This window comes from Triticum urartu, chromosome 3, assembly GCF_003073215.2.
Source record: "Triticum urartu cultivar G1812 chromosome 3, Tu2.1, whole genome shotgun sequence".
Lineage (NCBI taxonomy): Eukaryota > Viridiplantae > Streptophyta > Magnoliopsida > Poales > Poaceae > Triticum > Triticum urartu.
The window spans coordinates 528,713,682-528,732,239 of NC_053024.1; the positions used below are offsets into that span (position 1 = coordinate 528,713,682).

Sequence of the window (18,558 nt, forward strand, 5' to 3'; positions counted from 1 at the left end):
AGAGGAACATGTATAAGTCATGATGAAAGCAATAGCAATAAAACTAAACGACAATTTATGCTAAGCTAACGGATGGGTCATGTCCGTCACATCATTCTCTAATGAAGTGATCCCATTCATCAAATGACAACACATGTCTATGGTTAGGAAACTTAACCATCTTTGATTAACGAGCTAGTCAAGTAGAGGCATATTAGGGACACTCTGTTTGTCTATGTATTCACACATGTACTAAGTTTCCGGTTAATATAATTCTAGCATGAATAATAAACATTTATCATGATATAAGGAAATGTAAATAACAACTTTATGATTGCCGCTAGGGCATATTTCTTTCACCTCCCACTCCTCCTCCCGTTGGCGCATGTACTCTTGCTCGGAGTCCTCCATGACGGCCTGCAGGAGCCGCTCCTGCTCCTCGGCCGTCATGGCGAGAGGCTGCGAGGGTGGCAGCGATGGGGAAGGAGATGGCGTCGGCGTGCGGCGCGCACTCTGGGCGGGCTCGGTGCGCACATGAGGGGCACGGGCCACATTGGGGCACATGGGGAGGGCTACGACCACGGCCGGCAAAAAAGGTTTGCCGTTGCATGCCGTGCTCGCCCTGGAATCATGTGTCCGAGAGGGGCGAGTCGACGGCATACCTGCAGTCAAAGAGGAGCTCGCGCGGGATCCTGGCGCGGCGGCCCTCCCAATGCTCCTATGCATTGGGGACTATAGTTGCTAAAGTATTTAATGCGCTTAGCACCTCCTTCAATGCAAAGGTGCTTACATGAGGTGCTAGGTGCATTAAATAGCTTAGCAACTCAACTCCCCAATGCACAGATGCTTAACTTCTTGTTGCTAAGCTCACCTTATTTAATGATTTAGCACATAAACTCTTTCATGCATTGGTCAACTTCTTTCATTTAAGTGGTTTGTCTAGGTTCACGCGCTTGGCATTGGTTCTTCTTGGGATCACCAAAGTGCTCTCTCTCCTCCTCAATTGATGTGCCATGTTATTTTTTGCTTATGTGACATGCTTAGCACCTGTCCACGGTGGAGCACTGAAAGGGCCTAAGCACCTATCCATTGGAAGAGGTCTTAGATTAGCCACAATGGGTGGTAACATAGAATGTTACTAGCTAGTCTATGTTACTACCTCTATATATCTATAGTGGGGAGTAACATATGTGTAGTACTCCCTCCAGTCCTTTTTACTCTGTATATTAGAATTCTCTGAAGTCAAACTTCACAAAGTTTGATCGTATTTATATGAAAAAATATCAACATCTGTCATGCTAAAGTTATATAATATGAAACTTTAAGTTATGACACATCTAGTGGTATTGATTTCAGATTGTGAATGTTAACACTTTTTTCTATAAAGCTGGTCAAACTTTACAGGGCTTGACTCAGTGAAATCTTATATGCGAACTAAAAGGACCGGAGGGAGTAACATGCAACACTTAATTTATTAGGCTATAGACTCATCTTGCCTTCAGCTATGTTATCACTTTCCTTTCTTTTTTCATTTATTGTTTACTACATTATCTATTTTATTTAAGATGGTGTTTGGTTCTCTAGTCTTAAGACTTTTTCTAAGTCCCTAGGACTTTTTAAAAAAGACTCCCAAGGAGATGCTTCTAAAGACTTTTAGCAAAAAGTCCTAAAAAAGTCTCATCCTGTTTGGTTTGCTAAATACTTTTTCTAGTCCCAACACAAAAAAAGTTTCTGGAACCAAACACCCCCTAAATATGTGTGATGTTACTATCTATATTACTTCCACTGTGAGTAGTCTTAGGCTGGTCGTAATGGTAGTATCATAGCTACTCCCTCCTTTCATCTATATAGGGCCTAATGCGTTTTTCAAGACGGCATTTGACTATTGATAAAATCAATACTACATGACATGCATAATGTGAAAATTATATCATTGAAAGCTCCTTTCACATACGAATTTGATGATGTGCTCTGTGTAAGTTGCATGTCATATATTATTGCTCTAACATTTGGTCAAAGTTAGCCTCGAAAAACGCATTAGGCCCTATATAGATGGAACGAGGGAGTAGTATCATGCATGCCAACTAGGCAATTTTGATGAGGTGTCATAGCATTAAATGAAGAAAGAGATGATGGAGTATCATATTATGATACCGTATCATGATAAATATTATGTTACTTTGTGTCATGCATGGCAATAAATAAAGTATTACATGATACTAATATATGATACTATACATTAGAAAGATAGTATCATACACTAATATCATATGCATGATATTACTATATGATACTCTCCATTACAACCAGCCTTAGATCCATCATCGGTTCTTGCAGCAGGACGGATGGGGCAACAGGGAAACACAGAGCATAAAGGCGCAAAATACACGCGAATCCACACCGCGGAAGAAACCAAGGCGGCCACGCACTCGGAGGGAGCGCCCCCATCCCTTCGTTTTCCCGCAACAAAACTCCAGGTCCACCCCACCATGCGACGGAGGAGAGCTGACCTCCCAATCCCACATCCCGCTCTACAACAACTACAACAGCAAGGCTCTACAAGATTTATATAACCCGGAGATTCCCCTCGAACCGCAAACTCCACATGCAAATCAAAATCGACCCACCCGCAAACCCAGCCGCTCTAAGAACATTACTAGTAGAGCCTTCAAATCCTTAAATTCCTAAAAATAACTGGTTTTTTACAGTTTCATCAGAAAAAAGCTATAGACTAGAACCCCTTAACCTTCAAACCCTTAAATTTTTTTAAAGGTCCAACCCTCAAACTTTCTCCTAATCCTCAAAAGTAAGGGTTGGGAAGCAAAACCTACCCCAACCCTCATTTGGCGGTTATACTCGCGCGGGAGGAAAAAAATCCTCCCAACTCCCGCGTCCACGTCCGCGACCGCCGCTGCTAGTCGCCCCCGTCGCCGGCGGCCGCCCCGTCGACCTCCAGCGTGCAACAACAACATTGTTCATGGGAATATTTCGTTATAAGAATCGGGTTTGAGAGTTCTAATCTTTACCTCTGTTTTTCAACCCATAAAAATGCATAAAAAAATCATTTTTGAACTCTTAAAACGCTAGTAAGAATTTCAGGATTTAAGGGTTCTACTAGTAATGCTCTAAAAGCATACGGACGCAAGAGAACCCGATGTGCGTGCGTGCGTGCGTGCTGTGCGCGTAACATATTTGGCCTTTTGCTCTTGCGGTCCAACCCACGTACGCGACGCTTTACTCACTCTCTGCTGTGATGAGTGACCTATCCATCCATCCATCCATCCATCAGCTGCTGCTGGGATGCATTTAAGTAGCAGCGACCGACCCCTTTCTTCCACATCGCTCTGCCTCCGCTGCCCGCTCTCTCCCTGTCCTCCACTCTCCACTCCTCCCTCCCTCCCGTCGCATGCTCTCCCACGTCGAGATGGCACCCGCCGGGGCCGGCGGCGGCTTCAAGCTCTTCGGCAAGGTCATCACGCAGTGCGTCGAGGGGACCCAGGCGTCGCCGTCGCCCGCGTTCGCCGCGCAGGACGAGGAGCGGCGGCTGCACGGCGAGACGGACCGGACGACGACGGCGGTCAAGCGGGAGGCGGCGGACACGGACTCGTCGCAGCATCAGCAGCAGCAGCAGGGGGCGGAGGCGTCGCGGCGGACGCAGCTGCAGGAGTCGGCGGAGGCGCGCGCGGCCGCGGCGCCGCTGCCGTGCCCGCGGTGCCGGAGCCGGGAGACCAAGTTCTGCTACTTCAACAACTACAACGTGAACCAGCCGCGCCACTTCTGCAAGGCCTGCCACCGCTACTGGACGGCCGGCGGCGCGCTCCGCAACGTGCCCATCGGCGCCGGCCGCCGCAAGAACCGCCCGCTCGGCCCCATCGCCACCGTCGCCGGCCACCACCACCACCACCGCGCCGCCGCCGGCTTCGTCCTCGGCTTCCCCAGCCCCTCCTCCTCCCCCACCTCCCCACCGCCGGTGTACGCCGACCGGTGGCAGCTCGGCCCGGATCGCCGGTTCTGATCCCATCCCGCCGACACAACCATTGATCGGCTCGTCCTTGGCCCAACCGGCCGCCCGGAAGACGAGGGTTCGGATAGAGTTCGGTTTGACCCGCAGAATCCTCTAATGTGACGGGAAGGCCGGCTGGCTTGTACGTGAAGGCTCACTCGCACAAGACATGGAAAAAGGAGGAGAATTGGAATGTCCCTTCACTTTTCTTTTCCTCCTTCTTCCCTTTGATATGCTAGCTTCCCTCCCTCTTGTTGTTAATTCCTTACTACTCCTACTGTAGCAGTATTCCTAGCAGTTTGCTTGCACTTGTTTCTTCTTCTTCTTGGGTTGGTCCGTCAGGTTTGCGTCGCCTGTGCCTGTGTAATGTAAAATGGAACAGATCAGGTTGCGCGCTAGCAGCAGCAGCAAGTTGCCAGAAACATGTCCCATTCCCATTGTGTGTGTAGTATGAATGAGGAGCATGCGTAAGCTTTCGTGACTCCGATGAGTGTCCGCATCCATCTCTGTCTCGGAAGTGGAAGTGGGCGCTCATCAATCATCATCACCTCGCCCAGAGCCCCAAAGGATGACGACGGCCAAGTTCTACTAGTATTATCTTTCTTAGCCGGTGAAGTGAAAGTGATTGCAGTAGTGAATCTAAATCTGTGGTGATTGTACTTGCAGAAATGTACTCTACCACTCAGTGCTGCATGTACTCTCACATAATCGTGGCACTCGCACGGATGGCGTCATATTGTGCTGCCTGTGGCCTGGAAGGAGTATTAACTGGACGGAAGCCGTACAGCAAGAACCTGTTGCTAGCTATATAGCTCGCGCAAGTAGTAGTACTTGCGCCAGTGTAATATCACTCCCGCAATGGATGAATTGATTAATTACCGTAGCAGTACGTACTACTTGCGAAGCTGGTTTAGATAATAATCCCCACGCATGCGTGCGTGGGCGGCGCTGTAGCCTGGTTCCCGCGGAGGACCAAAGCGGTTGCTCCCACATTTGCATTTCGGTAAGCCCGGCAGGCGCTTTTCACCGCCATCCTTTTGGGAAGTTTCGTCGCAAAGGGGAAGAGAAAGGCGGGGCGTGGATGGAGATGGAGATGGGCAGGCACCTGACTGGTGACTTATTACTGGCCCTCATCAATGCACTGGGGAAAAAAGATAAAGGCAGCTTTTCCTTTCCTAAAAGGACCGGGAGCCGGAGCCGGAGGAGATAATTATTCCAACCGTCAGCTTGTCAGGGTCAATGAGCGAGGGTGGGCCGCCCTCGCCTTTGAACCACAGTTCAGCCCCCACCCAGCTTTCGCAACTGCCTTTTATTGCTCGCAAAGTTACTACTTTATGTAGGCGTTTGGCTCCGTTTTTTTCACTCGCTTCTCGCGTTGCTGGGTCGTCCGCATTGGGACCTTTTCGCTGCAGTGCCAGAGCTACTGACGTGTGTGGTGTAGTAACATACTAACATAGATGGCTAACCTAACCACAGCGGAGGGACCTCTCTCTGGCTCTGGCTCTGGCTCTGGCTCTGGGCTTTCAGCTTCATTGTAATAACAGCGGCTAATCAATGGAATGGTATGGTTTTGGAGCAGGCCATCATCATGTTCCCTCCCACGAATAAATGGCGACGCGCCCATCTCCCGCTCGCTCGCTGGGGCCTCGCGGAAAGAAGAGCTCTTCCAGTGGTGACGTGGATGGAGCGAGCTGCCATACGTGCGACGCGACAACTACAGGCCCCCAACGCCCGTACCCAGCGGCAGCACTACTCCCAAAAGCCAGTATACGTTGTGGTCACGTGTGCGTACCAGTCTCTCAGTTGTGCACACTATGCACTGTAAAAGGCTATCGGTACTTGGAGGAAAAAAGAGAGAAGAGATGCCTGCCACTGCAAAGACGGGAGAAAGACGAAAAGGAACAGAGCATGAGGAGACCTGGCCCAGAGCATCGTTTAATAGGAAAAGAAAAAGGAAAAAAAGAAGCAGCGGCGGCGAGCAAGGAGCGATGATCCTGCAAGCTACACGTGCTCTGCCGCGCTGCCAAAAGGTGACAGACGGCCAACCCAAAAGTGCGCCAGCAGCTGCGCTTTTCCTCTTTCCTTCCTTTCCCGCAGTAAAGGGCCTGCAGAAAGGTTGGCGAGGCGGGCGGTGAGCTTCACCGGCCCAACAGTCCAACATAATCCGTTCGCCTCCGCCGCCTTCTCCCCCGCGCCCGCCCGCCCAGCAAAACGTCAGCTCGGCTGCTTTCGGAAGTGTAGACCATGCGGCATGTTTATCCCTTTCCGTTTCTCATCGGCGGCCCAGCCAAAAGAAGAGCACAAGCGAGGCCGACCGAGCCGGCTGCGTCCTCCGGCCGACATGCACGCCGGCGGCCGGCGCGGTGCCCGCCCGTGACACGGAACGGAGCCACGCGTCGCTTTTGCAATTTGCTGCTCCAGAGCTCCAGCGGAAATGAGCGCGGATACTATGAGGAATCAATGGCGAGCGTCGCTCATTAATGAAGCGCAGTGGCAGCGAGCTAACCCGGCCGGGGGGCCATGCCGGGGTTGCTTTCCGCTCCACAATTAAGGTGGAGAGAAGGAGCCCAGAAAGAGGATGCACGTAGGTTTCAGGAAAGCCATGGACCATGGTGGCGCCGATGGCTACGTCCGGTTACAGTTACATTGATGCGCGCCTCTCAGGTAACATCAGGCTTCAATTTCTCTTTGGCCAACTAAAGATAGTACCGTCGTTTAGCGGCTACACGCGTTAATTATGGATGCGACGTTGAACTCATCGTGTGTGCGATGGGATGGGATGGGGTGGGGTGGGGTGGAGTCTGCCGTCGAAATGTCTGAGAGTTTTATTCGCTTGTGGTTAGCAGGATTTTGCTACTAGTAGGAGTACTTTTTTAACAGAATTTGTTTGAGGTCAGGCACTGCTCACTGGATCTAGTAGTACCTTGTGGTGTTGGGTGTTTATTAGCGCAGGAAGGACATGGGCACGGGATATAATAAAGGTCTGTGTTTCTTTCGACTGGTACCGACGGCGGCCGGCCGGCAAGGGGATCGGCCGTGGAACTCAAAAGAAGATAGCAAAACCATAAGTTAAGGCCCTGTTTGTTTCATAAGTTATAGGACTTTTTTAAGTCCCAACTTATAAGTCATAAATCCATACCTATTTGTTTACAGAGACTTATAAGTCCCGAGTCTCTACCTGTTTGTTTGCAGGGACTTATAAGTTGATAAAACACTTGTTCACATAACCCTTGTTCATGGGACACGGGCCTCCCACGACCAGGTCCAGTAGGAGGAAGACCATGGCCGGCGGACTGGTCGAAGAGGAGTTGCTGGTACGAGCCCAACTCCGGGAAGTCGTCGACGTTGTGGTTGAGATCCAAGAATCCCATTCCCCTCCCGAGATTTCCCCCAGCGGATGAGCCCTGCGATGCCTGATGATGCACGTGGAACTGAGACGAGAAGGGGATCCGGTCCTCCTCATCGTCGGCCATGGCGGCGGCGCTTCTGGGTACTGGGGCGGCGGCGATTTTGGGTGCTGGGGGCGGCGGCGGAAGGAGCGAAGGGGGGCAGGAGCGATGCGGGGCAGGGGAATCGATGGATAAGTCCCAATAAGCTCTTTCCTGAGAGTCTTTTTTGATAAGTCCCATATCATCACTTTAAGTCCCTATAAATCCCTCCTGTTTGGTTTAGATGGAACTTATAGAGACTTAAATAAGTCCCAAAAGCAATAAGTCCCTTGAAACACACAGGGTCTAAGACCGGAGAGATGTATAAGCATGAGAGGTTTCACTTTCCCCCGCCCCTTTTGGAAGGTAGCTCGAAACTGCCGCAGAAATTGCTTGTGCTCTAGTATCATCATTCTTAGCATTCAACAAGCCATCTTTCTGCTTACCTAGATAAGATTATTTGATATGTTCGGATTAGCTTCGCCCACAAGGCAGTAGCTTTATCCCTGTGCTTTATTCTACGTACGTTTCCAACAGTCGTAGCTTTATGGGTGGGACTGGGGCTGGGAATACGTTGTATCCATCGGAACATGGTTTCCGTTTGAGTAAGCGGGGAGGCAAACGAGCACCGTATGGGTCAGGGCTAGGCAGACGTCAAACTGGCCAAACTGGATCAGAGTCTGACATCTACTAAAAGCTGGAAAGCAGGCAGGGCGGTACTGGTGGCGGTCAAAAGGGGAAGAAGGGAAGGGGCTGTTCAATGTTTGAACTTTGAAGCCCCGTGGTGTCCCGGTGTGCGTCAGCGGCCGCTCACAACTCCCGAGCCCAAATTTAATTCCTGACTTGCTATTTCCCCTGCTTTTGCGGCTGGGGCGTAAATATTTGGCAGGACTCCTCTGATTTAAAGAATTTTCATAGGGATTTTAAAATGATTGAAATCCTTAGAATTTTTTTTCCTATCTTGATTGTTTGATTCACAAGATTGAATCCTATAAGATTTTTTCATCAAGATGTTTTTTTACTACTTTCCATAGAATTTCTAGCATCCGCTGAAATCTTTTTGAAAAAAAACCTTTGTTTTTTCTATGATGCAATCAAACAACTTAAAATTGTGCACGATTGGGATGAGCATGACATTCCAATCCTATGTTTTTTCTATTCCCACGCTTTTAGAATCCTGCGGATCAAAGAGGGCTTTAGTGGCTCAACATCAATTTAGTCCACTGTATACCATACCGTCACCATGTTCTAGATTTTGATAAGATTTAATTTTATTTGAGTAAAGCTAGGAGAAGACAAGGAAAGTTTTGATTTAGTCGAGGTTTTGATAAGATTTAATTTGATTTAGGCATGAGAAGGGAAAGACAGAGAAAGTTTTGGTTTTGTTGAGATTCTGATAAGAATTGATTTTATGTGATTTGATTAAGTTAATGCATGACGTGGTTTTAAAAAGTATCGTTTTTTATTATTATTTCTAGTTACTCTATTTATGTTGATTTTTATCATGTGCGGCATCTGCTGAGATTACCAAAAAACAAAAAAATATAAAGGGGGGAGTTTGGGGAGGAAAAAACTAGAGGATGAGATGGAGGCCACCCTACCAAATCGCCTTCAATAGTAAAAATTGCCAAAAAAGGAGGAGGTGTGGGGAGAAAAAACCGAGGGAAGAGGTGGAGGCGACGCCAATAAATACTTTGATACTAGTTAAGGTGACCTACTATAGTTCATCTCTCTCTCTCTCTCTCTTGTGCTCTGTTATGTGTATCATGTGTAACACACAAACAATCCGTTCTACGTGTTGTCCGCAATTTCATCACATGTGTACAGTAAGAGCGTGCCAAATAGGGAAATATAGCTTGGGGCTGTATTGGCACTTCGTACATTTTGAATCGGAATGTGTAGCACTAGAAGCAGACGAGCAATTTATTGCGTTGTTTTAGTTGTAAATATAGACACAATGTCAACTATATATGCAGCAAAGATATCTTTAACTTTCAAGAGCAAAAGATTGTACCCAAACAATTCTACAATAACTTTAATATAGCAAAAGCATGCTACATTGACAAAATTTGTCGTCGGTAACATCTGTACGTATCAGAGATTTATTTGAAAATGAAGATGCAAACACCGGATTTTATCATTAGGGGTCCACTTGGGCCCCCCATCTTTGTGGAGGAGGTGCAGGTCTATTAGCCTCATCATGACGGTGGCCAAGATTATTGCCAAGATCCTTGCCACCCAGCTCAAACACCACATGCACGCTCTTGTCTCACATGCTCAAAGCGTCTTCATCAAGTCGAGAAGCATCCATGACAATTTCATGTACGTGTAGAACCTTGCTTGACGACTTCATGTGCGTTTGAATTTGAACTTGATATGTGGATGACTAAACTTGAATTTGATATTTTTTGATTATGTGTGTTGTGATCTCGTAAAGTTTTAATTATCATGTCATGTTCTGTTTCAATACGTATGCAAATGTGAAGTAAAAAAGGAGAAGGCCAAATTTTTTGGGCACCTGTTTTATGTCATCTATTATGGTAGAAAAATTTCTAGTGCCCCGCATCAACTTTTACATCATCTCATGGAGATGCTCTAACCAGAGCAACCACAACCTCCTTGGAACTAATCAATAAGTTTTCTCTATTGAATTATTGATATCGTATGCATGGATACCGGCAGAGGGAACATCCGTGTGATCCTAGTTCGAGGGATAAAATTATCATGGTTGGGAGGATGTAAATCCTAACTGCACGAATCTGCGCTGATGATCTGCACCAACTCTTCTCACCGTGTGTTACTTGATAAAGATTAGATCTAAAAATCTGTTGCATCTTCATAGTGATCCTGGGCTTGTACATAGGAACTTTTTTTTTTCTGTTTCCTACTATGTTTCCCAACAACAACCTCTATGATAGTTATTGGTTTATGGAACTAGAATGATTTAAGTAACAAGAGCTTGCAGATATTCCCTTGCAAAGCTTAATGTACTTCCAGGATTCGATAAATCCTAGGGTCTCTAGGGAAGAAGGATATATGTACATCCAAAATTGGATCGAAGGTACTCAATTGATCATTACACATGCCTATGCTAGTATTTATGTCTCATCATTGTCATGAGAGATGCAACTAGTGAACCTATGAACCCATTCCAATTTACTCGCAATAAAACACTCAAAATCTCATTTATGTGCACATTTATTTTTAGTATTTATTTATTCCAAAAATACAAAAGCACTTGCAACCACATTATCACATAATTACATATTGTAACTAACAAAGCTAGTGAGATTAACAACCTCACTAGAAGTGTTGGGAACACAAGTAGGTTCTTTATTCTCTTGCAATGCTACTAGAGGGAGGCTTGTATATCACCTCTACGAATTGATGCTTTATTTTATTCACCAAGGGAAAGTTACCATTTACTAGAAGCCTCTACACTTGGAGTCCTAACGGCTACGGAATAGCGATAGTTCTTTGGAGTAGTGGGGGCATAAAAGAAAGCAAGAGAACCACGAACGAAAATAGGCTCAAATCATCTTCACCACAACTACTTCCAAGATGTTCCAAAGCGTTGTACGATAATCCATTGGAAGTTGGCTAATCCTCGAGGCCAGAACACCATAGGCTCTTTGATGATGACCACATCAGCCATCATGGACACGCTTGGTGAGCGGTAGAAGGAATTTAAAGAATGTCAAACGTTGATCTATAGTTCACTCGCCTCTTGATATGAATAGGCAAACCAAGGTGAGGGGCAGACGGAAACACTCGCCAATGACTAGTTTTTTTTGCCTCTCCACTCTCCCCCCTCCCTTCATCGAATTTAAAACTCGTAAATGGGTTGTTTTCATGTTTCTTTTTGGTATCTAATCGTGGTTTCCTTCTTTTAAATTTTCATAGATTGGATAAGGGAAGCCAGGTTCCACTATCAAAATAGCAACGGAACAAAAATTATGTGGCCCAAACCTAATCATGTTTTTTCCTAGATCTCTTAGTTAATAGTCATTTAGGCCCTCAATACGAGAAACTATCGATTTCTACAACATGATCAACGATCTAAAGCCCCCAAACACTGTATACCATTTATTAAGGGGAATAAATATCAAATCGCCCGAGCGCATCCCCACATGGCCCGGGATGACAACACTCCTTTCTTCTTCATTTTTTCAGCTTTCTTTATTTTCTCAGTTCTCTTGGGTAAACTGCGAATGCTTTGTGTGATATACATGAACACTTTTTTGAACATGTGAATATTCTATTTTCACAACATGAACATATATTCGAGATGTATGAACCTTTGTTTTATACACAATATATATTTAATAAGAAGCGGACATTTAATTTTATATGTGCAAACTGATTTTTCTTATCTTGCAACACATTAACACCTTTTTCACTTCAAAGTACATCAATACTTCCTAAAATTAATGAAGATTTTATACAAACCTGCTTTTTTACAACACCTATTTTTTTTACTTTGCTTTTTCAGCTAGACATACAGAAGTAGTGAAATACAAAATTAAAATTATGTGGTGTGCCTATTTCTTTATTGGGTCGCATCTAAACGAGCACATTTAAGAACCACTGGGGAAAATCCTATTCTACACACAAAAGGCGCACAGTTGCAACGCCGCATGGGCCTGCCCAAGTAGCAATATTTTTCCTCTGGGTTTTTCAGTGTGGTGATTCTTATGTCACTTTTTTCTTTTCTAATTTATTTCTTTTATCCATTATTAGGTTTTTTTGTCGAGAGTTTTTAAATTTTTCTCACTTATCCCATGTTATTCTTTTGAAAGTTGTGACTATTTTTAGATTTGTCTAATGTTCTTAAATGTCAAAAACAATTAAGAGGAATTTTATTATTCATGATTTTTTAAAGAAATCTTGAATAATTTTTAGTATTCAAGAATTTTCAAATTCATGATCATTCTTAAAATTTGTGAATATCTTTTCAAACACATACTTTTTCTTGATTGTAAAGTTCTAAGTTTTTTAAAAAGGGAATAAAACCTACATGGGCTGGTCCACACAATTGTATGAAGTCTCAATCCATTGTTCGATTCACAGTACTTTTTCAGACAAGACATGCGTAAAAAATTGGTGTTTCCTATTTGGGAAAATTTTGTTTTTGCCACTCTAGATTTTGCCAATTTTTCTTATGCCACTCTAGATTTTGACATTTCACTTTTGCCACTCTTAGTTTTTTGACAATTATCACAATTGCCACTCCCGTGGCAAAAGCAAAATTTTCAGAGTGGCAATTATGATAATTGTGAAAAGCTAAGAGTGGCAAAAATGAAATGAAATTATTTTTCTTTTGCCACAGAATGACAATTGTGATAATTGTCAAAAGCTAAGAGTGGCAGAAGTGAAATGTTAAAATCTAGAGTGGCATAAGAAAAATGAGCAAATCTAGAGTGGCAACAACAAAAATTTCCGTTCCTATTTGTCACTTGCTGCGGCGAATTGTCGACCAATGGCATGGGAAAAGGAGCGCCCGAGCAGGAGATGGGCCAGCCCAGTTAGCAAATATTTGTTTACGGTTTTGCGAGCGTTCCAGTTTTGGTTTTCCGGTTTTAAGAAACTTCTAGGATGTTTGGTGCGGCTCAATTCTAGTTTTTTGTTGTTGTTTCTTTTCTAATATTCTCTAATTTTAGTTTCATTTTTCATTTCATTTTATATTGTTTCGAATTTTGTTTGTAATTCTAAAAATATGAAGTTTTCACCGGTCTTCAGTTTTCCACCGAGAAGAAATATGACGTCTGAAAAATATGAAGTTTTCACAATTTCTTCACAATTTCTCCAAAACATTTAGAAACAAAAAAATTCGACGTTTCAGTTTTCCACTGGTCTTCCTTACCTTCTGAAACAAAAATATATTCGAAAATTGTTTTTACGCGAAAAATGCGTTTTCTTTTTTTTCTTTCACGAGAGACACGGTTTTGTTTCCGCGAGAGTCATGGCCGTTCTTCTCAGAAATGAAAAAAACGTGTTTTCTGTTTTTTTTTCTTCCGCGAGAGGCACGGTTTTGCTTTCGCGAGAGTCATGGCCGTGCCTCTCGAAAACAAAAAAAAACACGTTTTCTGTTTTTTTGGACGCATGGTTTAAGAGATAAAATATTTTGAATAAACAGAACTACGAAAAAAAAGAAAAACTCTCATATTGCGACAAGTGGCGCACATGCAGCGCATCACTTGTTAGAAAATCCCTGAAATATTTGACGGAGTAGTACTTGACATCCAGTAGAGAGTCAACGGTCCAGCCGCTTCTTGTTTTTGAAAGGGAAGCGTTTGGGAACGGCGCGCCTGCCGAACGCTCGGTCGGTCACGCGTCCACATACGCGTCACGCGGTCAAAGGGCCCGCACGCAGACTCCCTCCTATTCTTCTCCTTCCTTCTTTTTTCTTCTTCCTTCCTCGCTCCTTCTCTGCTTCTTTTCTCAGGCCCCCGTCATGGTCTACCATCGCTGTCCCAGGGCGCCGCGACCACGGGAATCAGCCGATCCGTCCGCCCTCGGCCAGGTCTGCACGGATCCGTGCCACCCGAGCTCTGCTTGCCTCGCCGGACCTGGCCACGCCGGAGCTACAACCGACCACGCCATAGCTGCAAACGTTGAAGCTTTTTCCATACCCGCTTGTAGCTCTCGTCAATGCTCGTTGCAGCTTTTGCCGTCGCCCCGTAGCTCTCATCAACGCTCGTTTTTTAAAGTTTCATGGCAGAAGCTTTTTTCCACACCGATTGAAGCTTTTTTCCACACCGGATGAAGCTTTTCTGCCATGGTTGAAGCCTTTTCCCATTCCGATCGAAATATTTTTTTACACTGGTTGAAGCTTTTCTTGACGCCGGTTGAAGCATTTTTTCATGTCTGAAGCTTTTTCTTCTAAGCCGGCTGTAGCTTTTTTCATGGTTGAAGCTTTTTCCGATGCCATTTGAAGCTTTTTTTTTTCAAGCGGTTGAAGCATCCCCTGGTGTTGTTTGCAACACCACCGTCGGGGTGCGCCGTTGTAGGGGGGGGGGGGGGAGCTTTTTCCCATTCCGATCGAAACATTTTTTTACACCGGGTGAAGCTTTTCTTGACGCCGGATGAAGCATTTTTCCATGTCTGAATCTTTTTCTTCTAAGCCGGTTGTACGTTTTTTTCATGGTTGGAGCTTTTTCTGATGTCATTCGAAGCTTTTTTTCAAGCGGTTGAAGCATCCCCTGGTGTTGTTTGCAACACCATCGTCAGGGTGCGCCGTAGTAGCTGGGGGGTTGGGTGCTCGTGGGTCATAGCACCGGGACGGGACGATTCCAGCATCCCCGGACGCAGCCAGGTCGCACGGCTTCGGGAGCTTGAGGACCATGCCATGGCGTGCCCTAGGAGCCATGGCGGGTCTGCGATGCCGGCGATCCTGAGTGTGCGGCGGCACTCTGATCTCCGGTGAGGGAAATACGACGAGGGGCGCCGGCGCTCGCCGCAACTTTTCCTCTCTGATGCGCGGCTGCCGCTTCTTTTCTTTCTGATTTGACGATGCGGGAGAAGAAGAAAGCCCTGAGGAAGAAGGAAAGGATGATGCGGGGGGAGAGGAGGCGCTGAATCATGCGGCCTGGGGCGCACGCATCGTGGGGCACGATGCGACCGGCCCAAATTTGGGCTGGCGCACCGGCGCCTAGCAGTGGCCTTTTTGAAAGGCCCCAGACTTCGCTGTCGTTGGCACCGAAGGAAGGGACAGTATCCACCGCCGTCGGCGGCAGCCACTCACCGAGCCACAGCCCTCACTAGCGAGACGTGCTGCCTCCGCATGCCGTCGATCCAGGGGGCGTTGAGCTGAATTGTTGAACGGCCAATCAATCAGGCCTGCGGATCACGCGGCCCGCCCCCTTTCCCGCCGTTCTTCACTCGGACGAAACGCGGCACCGAGGAGGAGAGCCTCGGGATACCACACGCCAGTGGTTGCTTGCGGTTCCCATCTCCGCCAGCTTCGAATGGCGTTTTCTATAGCGCTGAATGTGGAGGGAGAACGAAGTAGTCGGTGCAGTTTGCAGTTGCACGTGAAATCAAGTCTTCGCCCCCCTCTCTCTCTCTCTCTCTGCCGACCTCGCAGCTCGACCGCCGTGCCCATGCTTCACGGGCACACCACATGCGAACGGAGCGCGTGCATATATAGTGGGACAACGGATACGCAACTTGACAGTTGACACGCAGCTCAGCTAGCTCCTCTTAGTACATTTGTCAACGCCTCACGGGTTCACCCGAACGTCGAAGAACTCCCCAACCCCAAGCCGTCGAGGGACCGAACGCAGAGCTTGCCAAGCAATATGACGGTAAGTAACCCAATCTCCCCTCTCACAAATGATTTGGTATCTAGGGAAAGTATTACTGGTTTATCATTTGGCCATTTTGTGTCTGATGTCATGATGCTGCTTTGGTCCATCACCTGCCAGATCGTGGAGATGTGCGTGCATATGTGCTGCGCCGGGTGCGAGAAGAAGATAAGGAAGGCAGTCGAGAGGTTAGAAGGTACGTAGCGTACCACAATCTTTCTATCTGAGATTATGAACAGATACGTGCTGAACGCATTCAGATGACAGTGATCTGATCTGGTCCGGTTTACAGGAGTGGACGCGGTGGAGATCGACATGGAGATGCAGAAGGTGACGGTGAGCGGGGACGTGGACCAGAAGAAGGTGCTCAAGACGGTGAGGAGGACGGGAAAGCGCGCGGTGCTCTGGCCGACCCCCTTCATCGCCGGCGCGGGCGCCGGCGGCGCCGTCAACCTCCTCGCGCAGCAGCACCAGTACCACCCGGGCGGGGCCCAGATGTACGCGACCCACGCCTCGGGGCCCACGTCCTCGTACAACTACTACAAGCACGGATACGACGACTCGCGCCTCTACGGCGCCAACTCCGCCGTCGTCGGCGGCACCAGGGCCACCGATTACTTCAGCGACGAGAACACCGGAGGCTGCTCCATAATGTGATCCACGCGATCTCATATGGATGGGTTTTACTCTATGATTAAATCTTCTTCTTTCTATCTCTGTAAATTAAGTACACTTTGCTGAAAAAAATCGCCAACAGATACAACGATCGCTCTCAAATAATCTTAAAATTTAGGACATACTGAGTAGCCATCTGAGTGGCACCCTACGTCCGAACGGAACAATATGCTGCTGTTCCTGTGGCGTGCCACTATACAAGCAACTTCAGCGCGGATTGGTGGTACAACAATGTAATATTCTTTGCTCCCATAGTTTATTCCCTGTGCAATAACCACGCGGTGAGCATATCATCCAACTCACCGTCCACCCATACCGTTGCCAAGAATGCACTAGCTCAGCTGGTTAGGGCATCTCCAACACCGACCCTTAAACCATCCGCATATATTCGGACGTATTATGTCATCCAACTCACACATGTATTGGTTTGCAGGAACGTCTGCACGCATTTTCTCCCGCAAACGGTAGACAGACATGGGGGCTTTGCGGGCGTCCGGACCACTGCCATGCCCGCGTCTGACTGCCTTGGCCCACCTAAACCCCTTCCTCGCCCGAAACAGTCAGCACCGCTCCATACCGTTAGTGCCGCATTCATGCCCGGCCAGAGCGGACGCGACCTTTCACTCGCGCCGGCGTGAGAGCGTCGCTTCCTGGTGCACGTGACTGCTCCTTGTTCATATGGCACCACGGTCGTCCGTCCACCCGTCTGTCTTTCGCCCACATTAATGACACGCGGTTGCCGAGGAACCTACTTCAGCATCACCCGTCCGTCCGTCTACCGCCCACCATTGCCATTCGCCTGCTATATAAACTGCAGACCCGGCCATAGCCACATTCATCCACCTCCGGTCCTTTTCTCCTCTTCCGCACCACTCCCGCCATGGCCTCTTCGCGCTCCAAAGCTATCTAGGACGAACTATCACCGTAGCAGAAGAAGGACATGGTCGTCATTGCTGCCGACGACACTCCAATGGAGGACGCGGCCGAGGACGAGCCAACGCTGTCCTCGTTGCTGGCGCCACCCTCGAAGGTGCATTGCACCATGACCGTTGGCAAAGACCAGCAAGCGGAGGAGCGGCTCAACGCCGATAAGGAGACCATGCCGGACGTGGACGTGGCGGAGCAGGCGGCACCGCTCAAGTCCTACCGCTCCGCCTGCCAGATCCACCTCAACCGATGGTGATACCGCAAGCGTCATGTGGAACTGGAGGCCGCCTATAAGGAGTTCGATGAGGCGCGGACCAGGTGTGGGCAAGACCAACGAGGAGGACGAGGACATCGCCGACACTACCCCAGCCGCGCCCCGCCACCACGACCATGAACCCAGCATGTCTACGGGCGCCACCAACAACGAAGAACTATAGTGCACGGCAGGTCGCTGCCGCTCGGGTCCCATGAAGGTCACTGCTTCTCCTCTCCCATTGAAGCCAAGCTTGGTGGGCTGAACATCATCGACCGATTAGCTGCTTGGCGGCGACGTGGACGCAAACAACTTCACTTCGTGGGGCTCCGGAGGCGGAGTTGTAGAGTGCCAAGGCGAAAATGGAGAAAGCAAAGCTTCAGTTCTTGGGGCTCATGGCTGGACACGGGGAATGGGCATCGACGATCATTTAGATTGGGTATTATACCTCCAGAGTTGGACAAGCACCACTTTTAGTTGAAGTATGTCCGAAATGTAATGAATTTCGTCATGTTTATACGAAATCCACCGTGTTTGCATGAATCTCTTTCGGTTTATATGAAAATCCGTCCGTGTTTACATGAATTTCATCTGGTTAGTTCGGCTTGTAGTTATGCGAGCAGTGTTGCATGACCGCCTTCATGTCCGCGGACTCCTCCCACCCCTCTCCGTGGATGAATGCGGGAGGAAATTCGCGGGTCGCCGTTGGAGATGCCCTTAGGCTTTTTAACGATGAAACTAGTCCATTCGAATTCAAGTCCCATGAAGTGCTAGACGTGTGGCATGAAATACTCTGGCCCTGACTTTTTTTGCAACTAAAGTTGCCATCCAAAAAGAAAAAACAAACCCTAAAAAATTGAGACCTGCCATCCGAAAAGTTGTCATGCTTGACAACTAAAGTTGCCATCCTTGCGTCACTAAAGTTGTCATCCTCACGTCACTAAACTTGCCATAGAAAACGTTCAGAGTTGTCATGTGTTCGTGCCA

At 47.5% G+C, this 18,558-nt stretch overlaps 2 protein-coding genes across 2 annotated transcripts; both read left to right on the plus strand.

Annotated features, from left to right (window-relative positions):
• The first annotated feature begins 3,295 nt into the window (after nucleotides 1–3,295).
• On the plus strand, nucleotides 3,296–4,406 carry LOC125548630 (dof zinc finger protein 5-like). Its single transcript, XM_048712197.1, has one exon. The coding sequence runs from the start codon at nucleotides 3,386–3,388 to the stop codon at nucleotides 3,992–3,994; it is 609 nt and encodes a 202-aa protein (XP_048568154.1). The 5' UTR covers nucleotides 3,296–3,385; the 3' UTR covers nucleotides 3,995–4,406.
• Nucleotides 4,407–15,598: 11,192 nt separating this feature from the next.
• Nucleotides 15,599–16,626, plus strand: LOC125548631 (heavy metal-associated isoprenylated plant protein 28). The gene is made up of 3 exons (XM_048712198.1): nucleotides 15,599–15,716; nucleotides 15,837–15,912; nucleotides 16,009–16,626. Exons 1-3 carry the CDS (start codon nucleotides 15,711–15,713, stop codon nucleotides 16,371–16,373), a joined length of 447 nt encoding a protein of 148 aa, XP_048568155.1. The 5' UTR covers nucleotides 15,599–15,710; the 3' UTR covers nucleotides 16,374–16,626.
• Nucleotides 16,627–18,558: the final 1,932 nt, after the last annotated feature.

Bases quoted from the DNA above. Each gene is read 5' to 3' on its own strand.
- LOC125548630 (XM_048712197.1), top strand. From the start codon at position 3,386: ATGCTCTCCCACGTCGAGATGGCACCCGCCGGGGCCGGCGGCGGCTTC.
- LOC125548631 (XM_048712198.1), top strand. The intron at 15,913-16,008 runs GTACGTAGCGTA...TCCGGTTTACAG, and splicing joins GGCAGTCGAGAGGTTAGAAG to GAGTGGACGCGGTGGAGATC.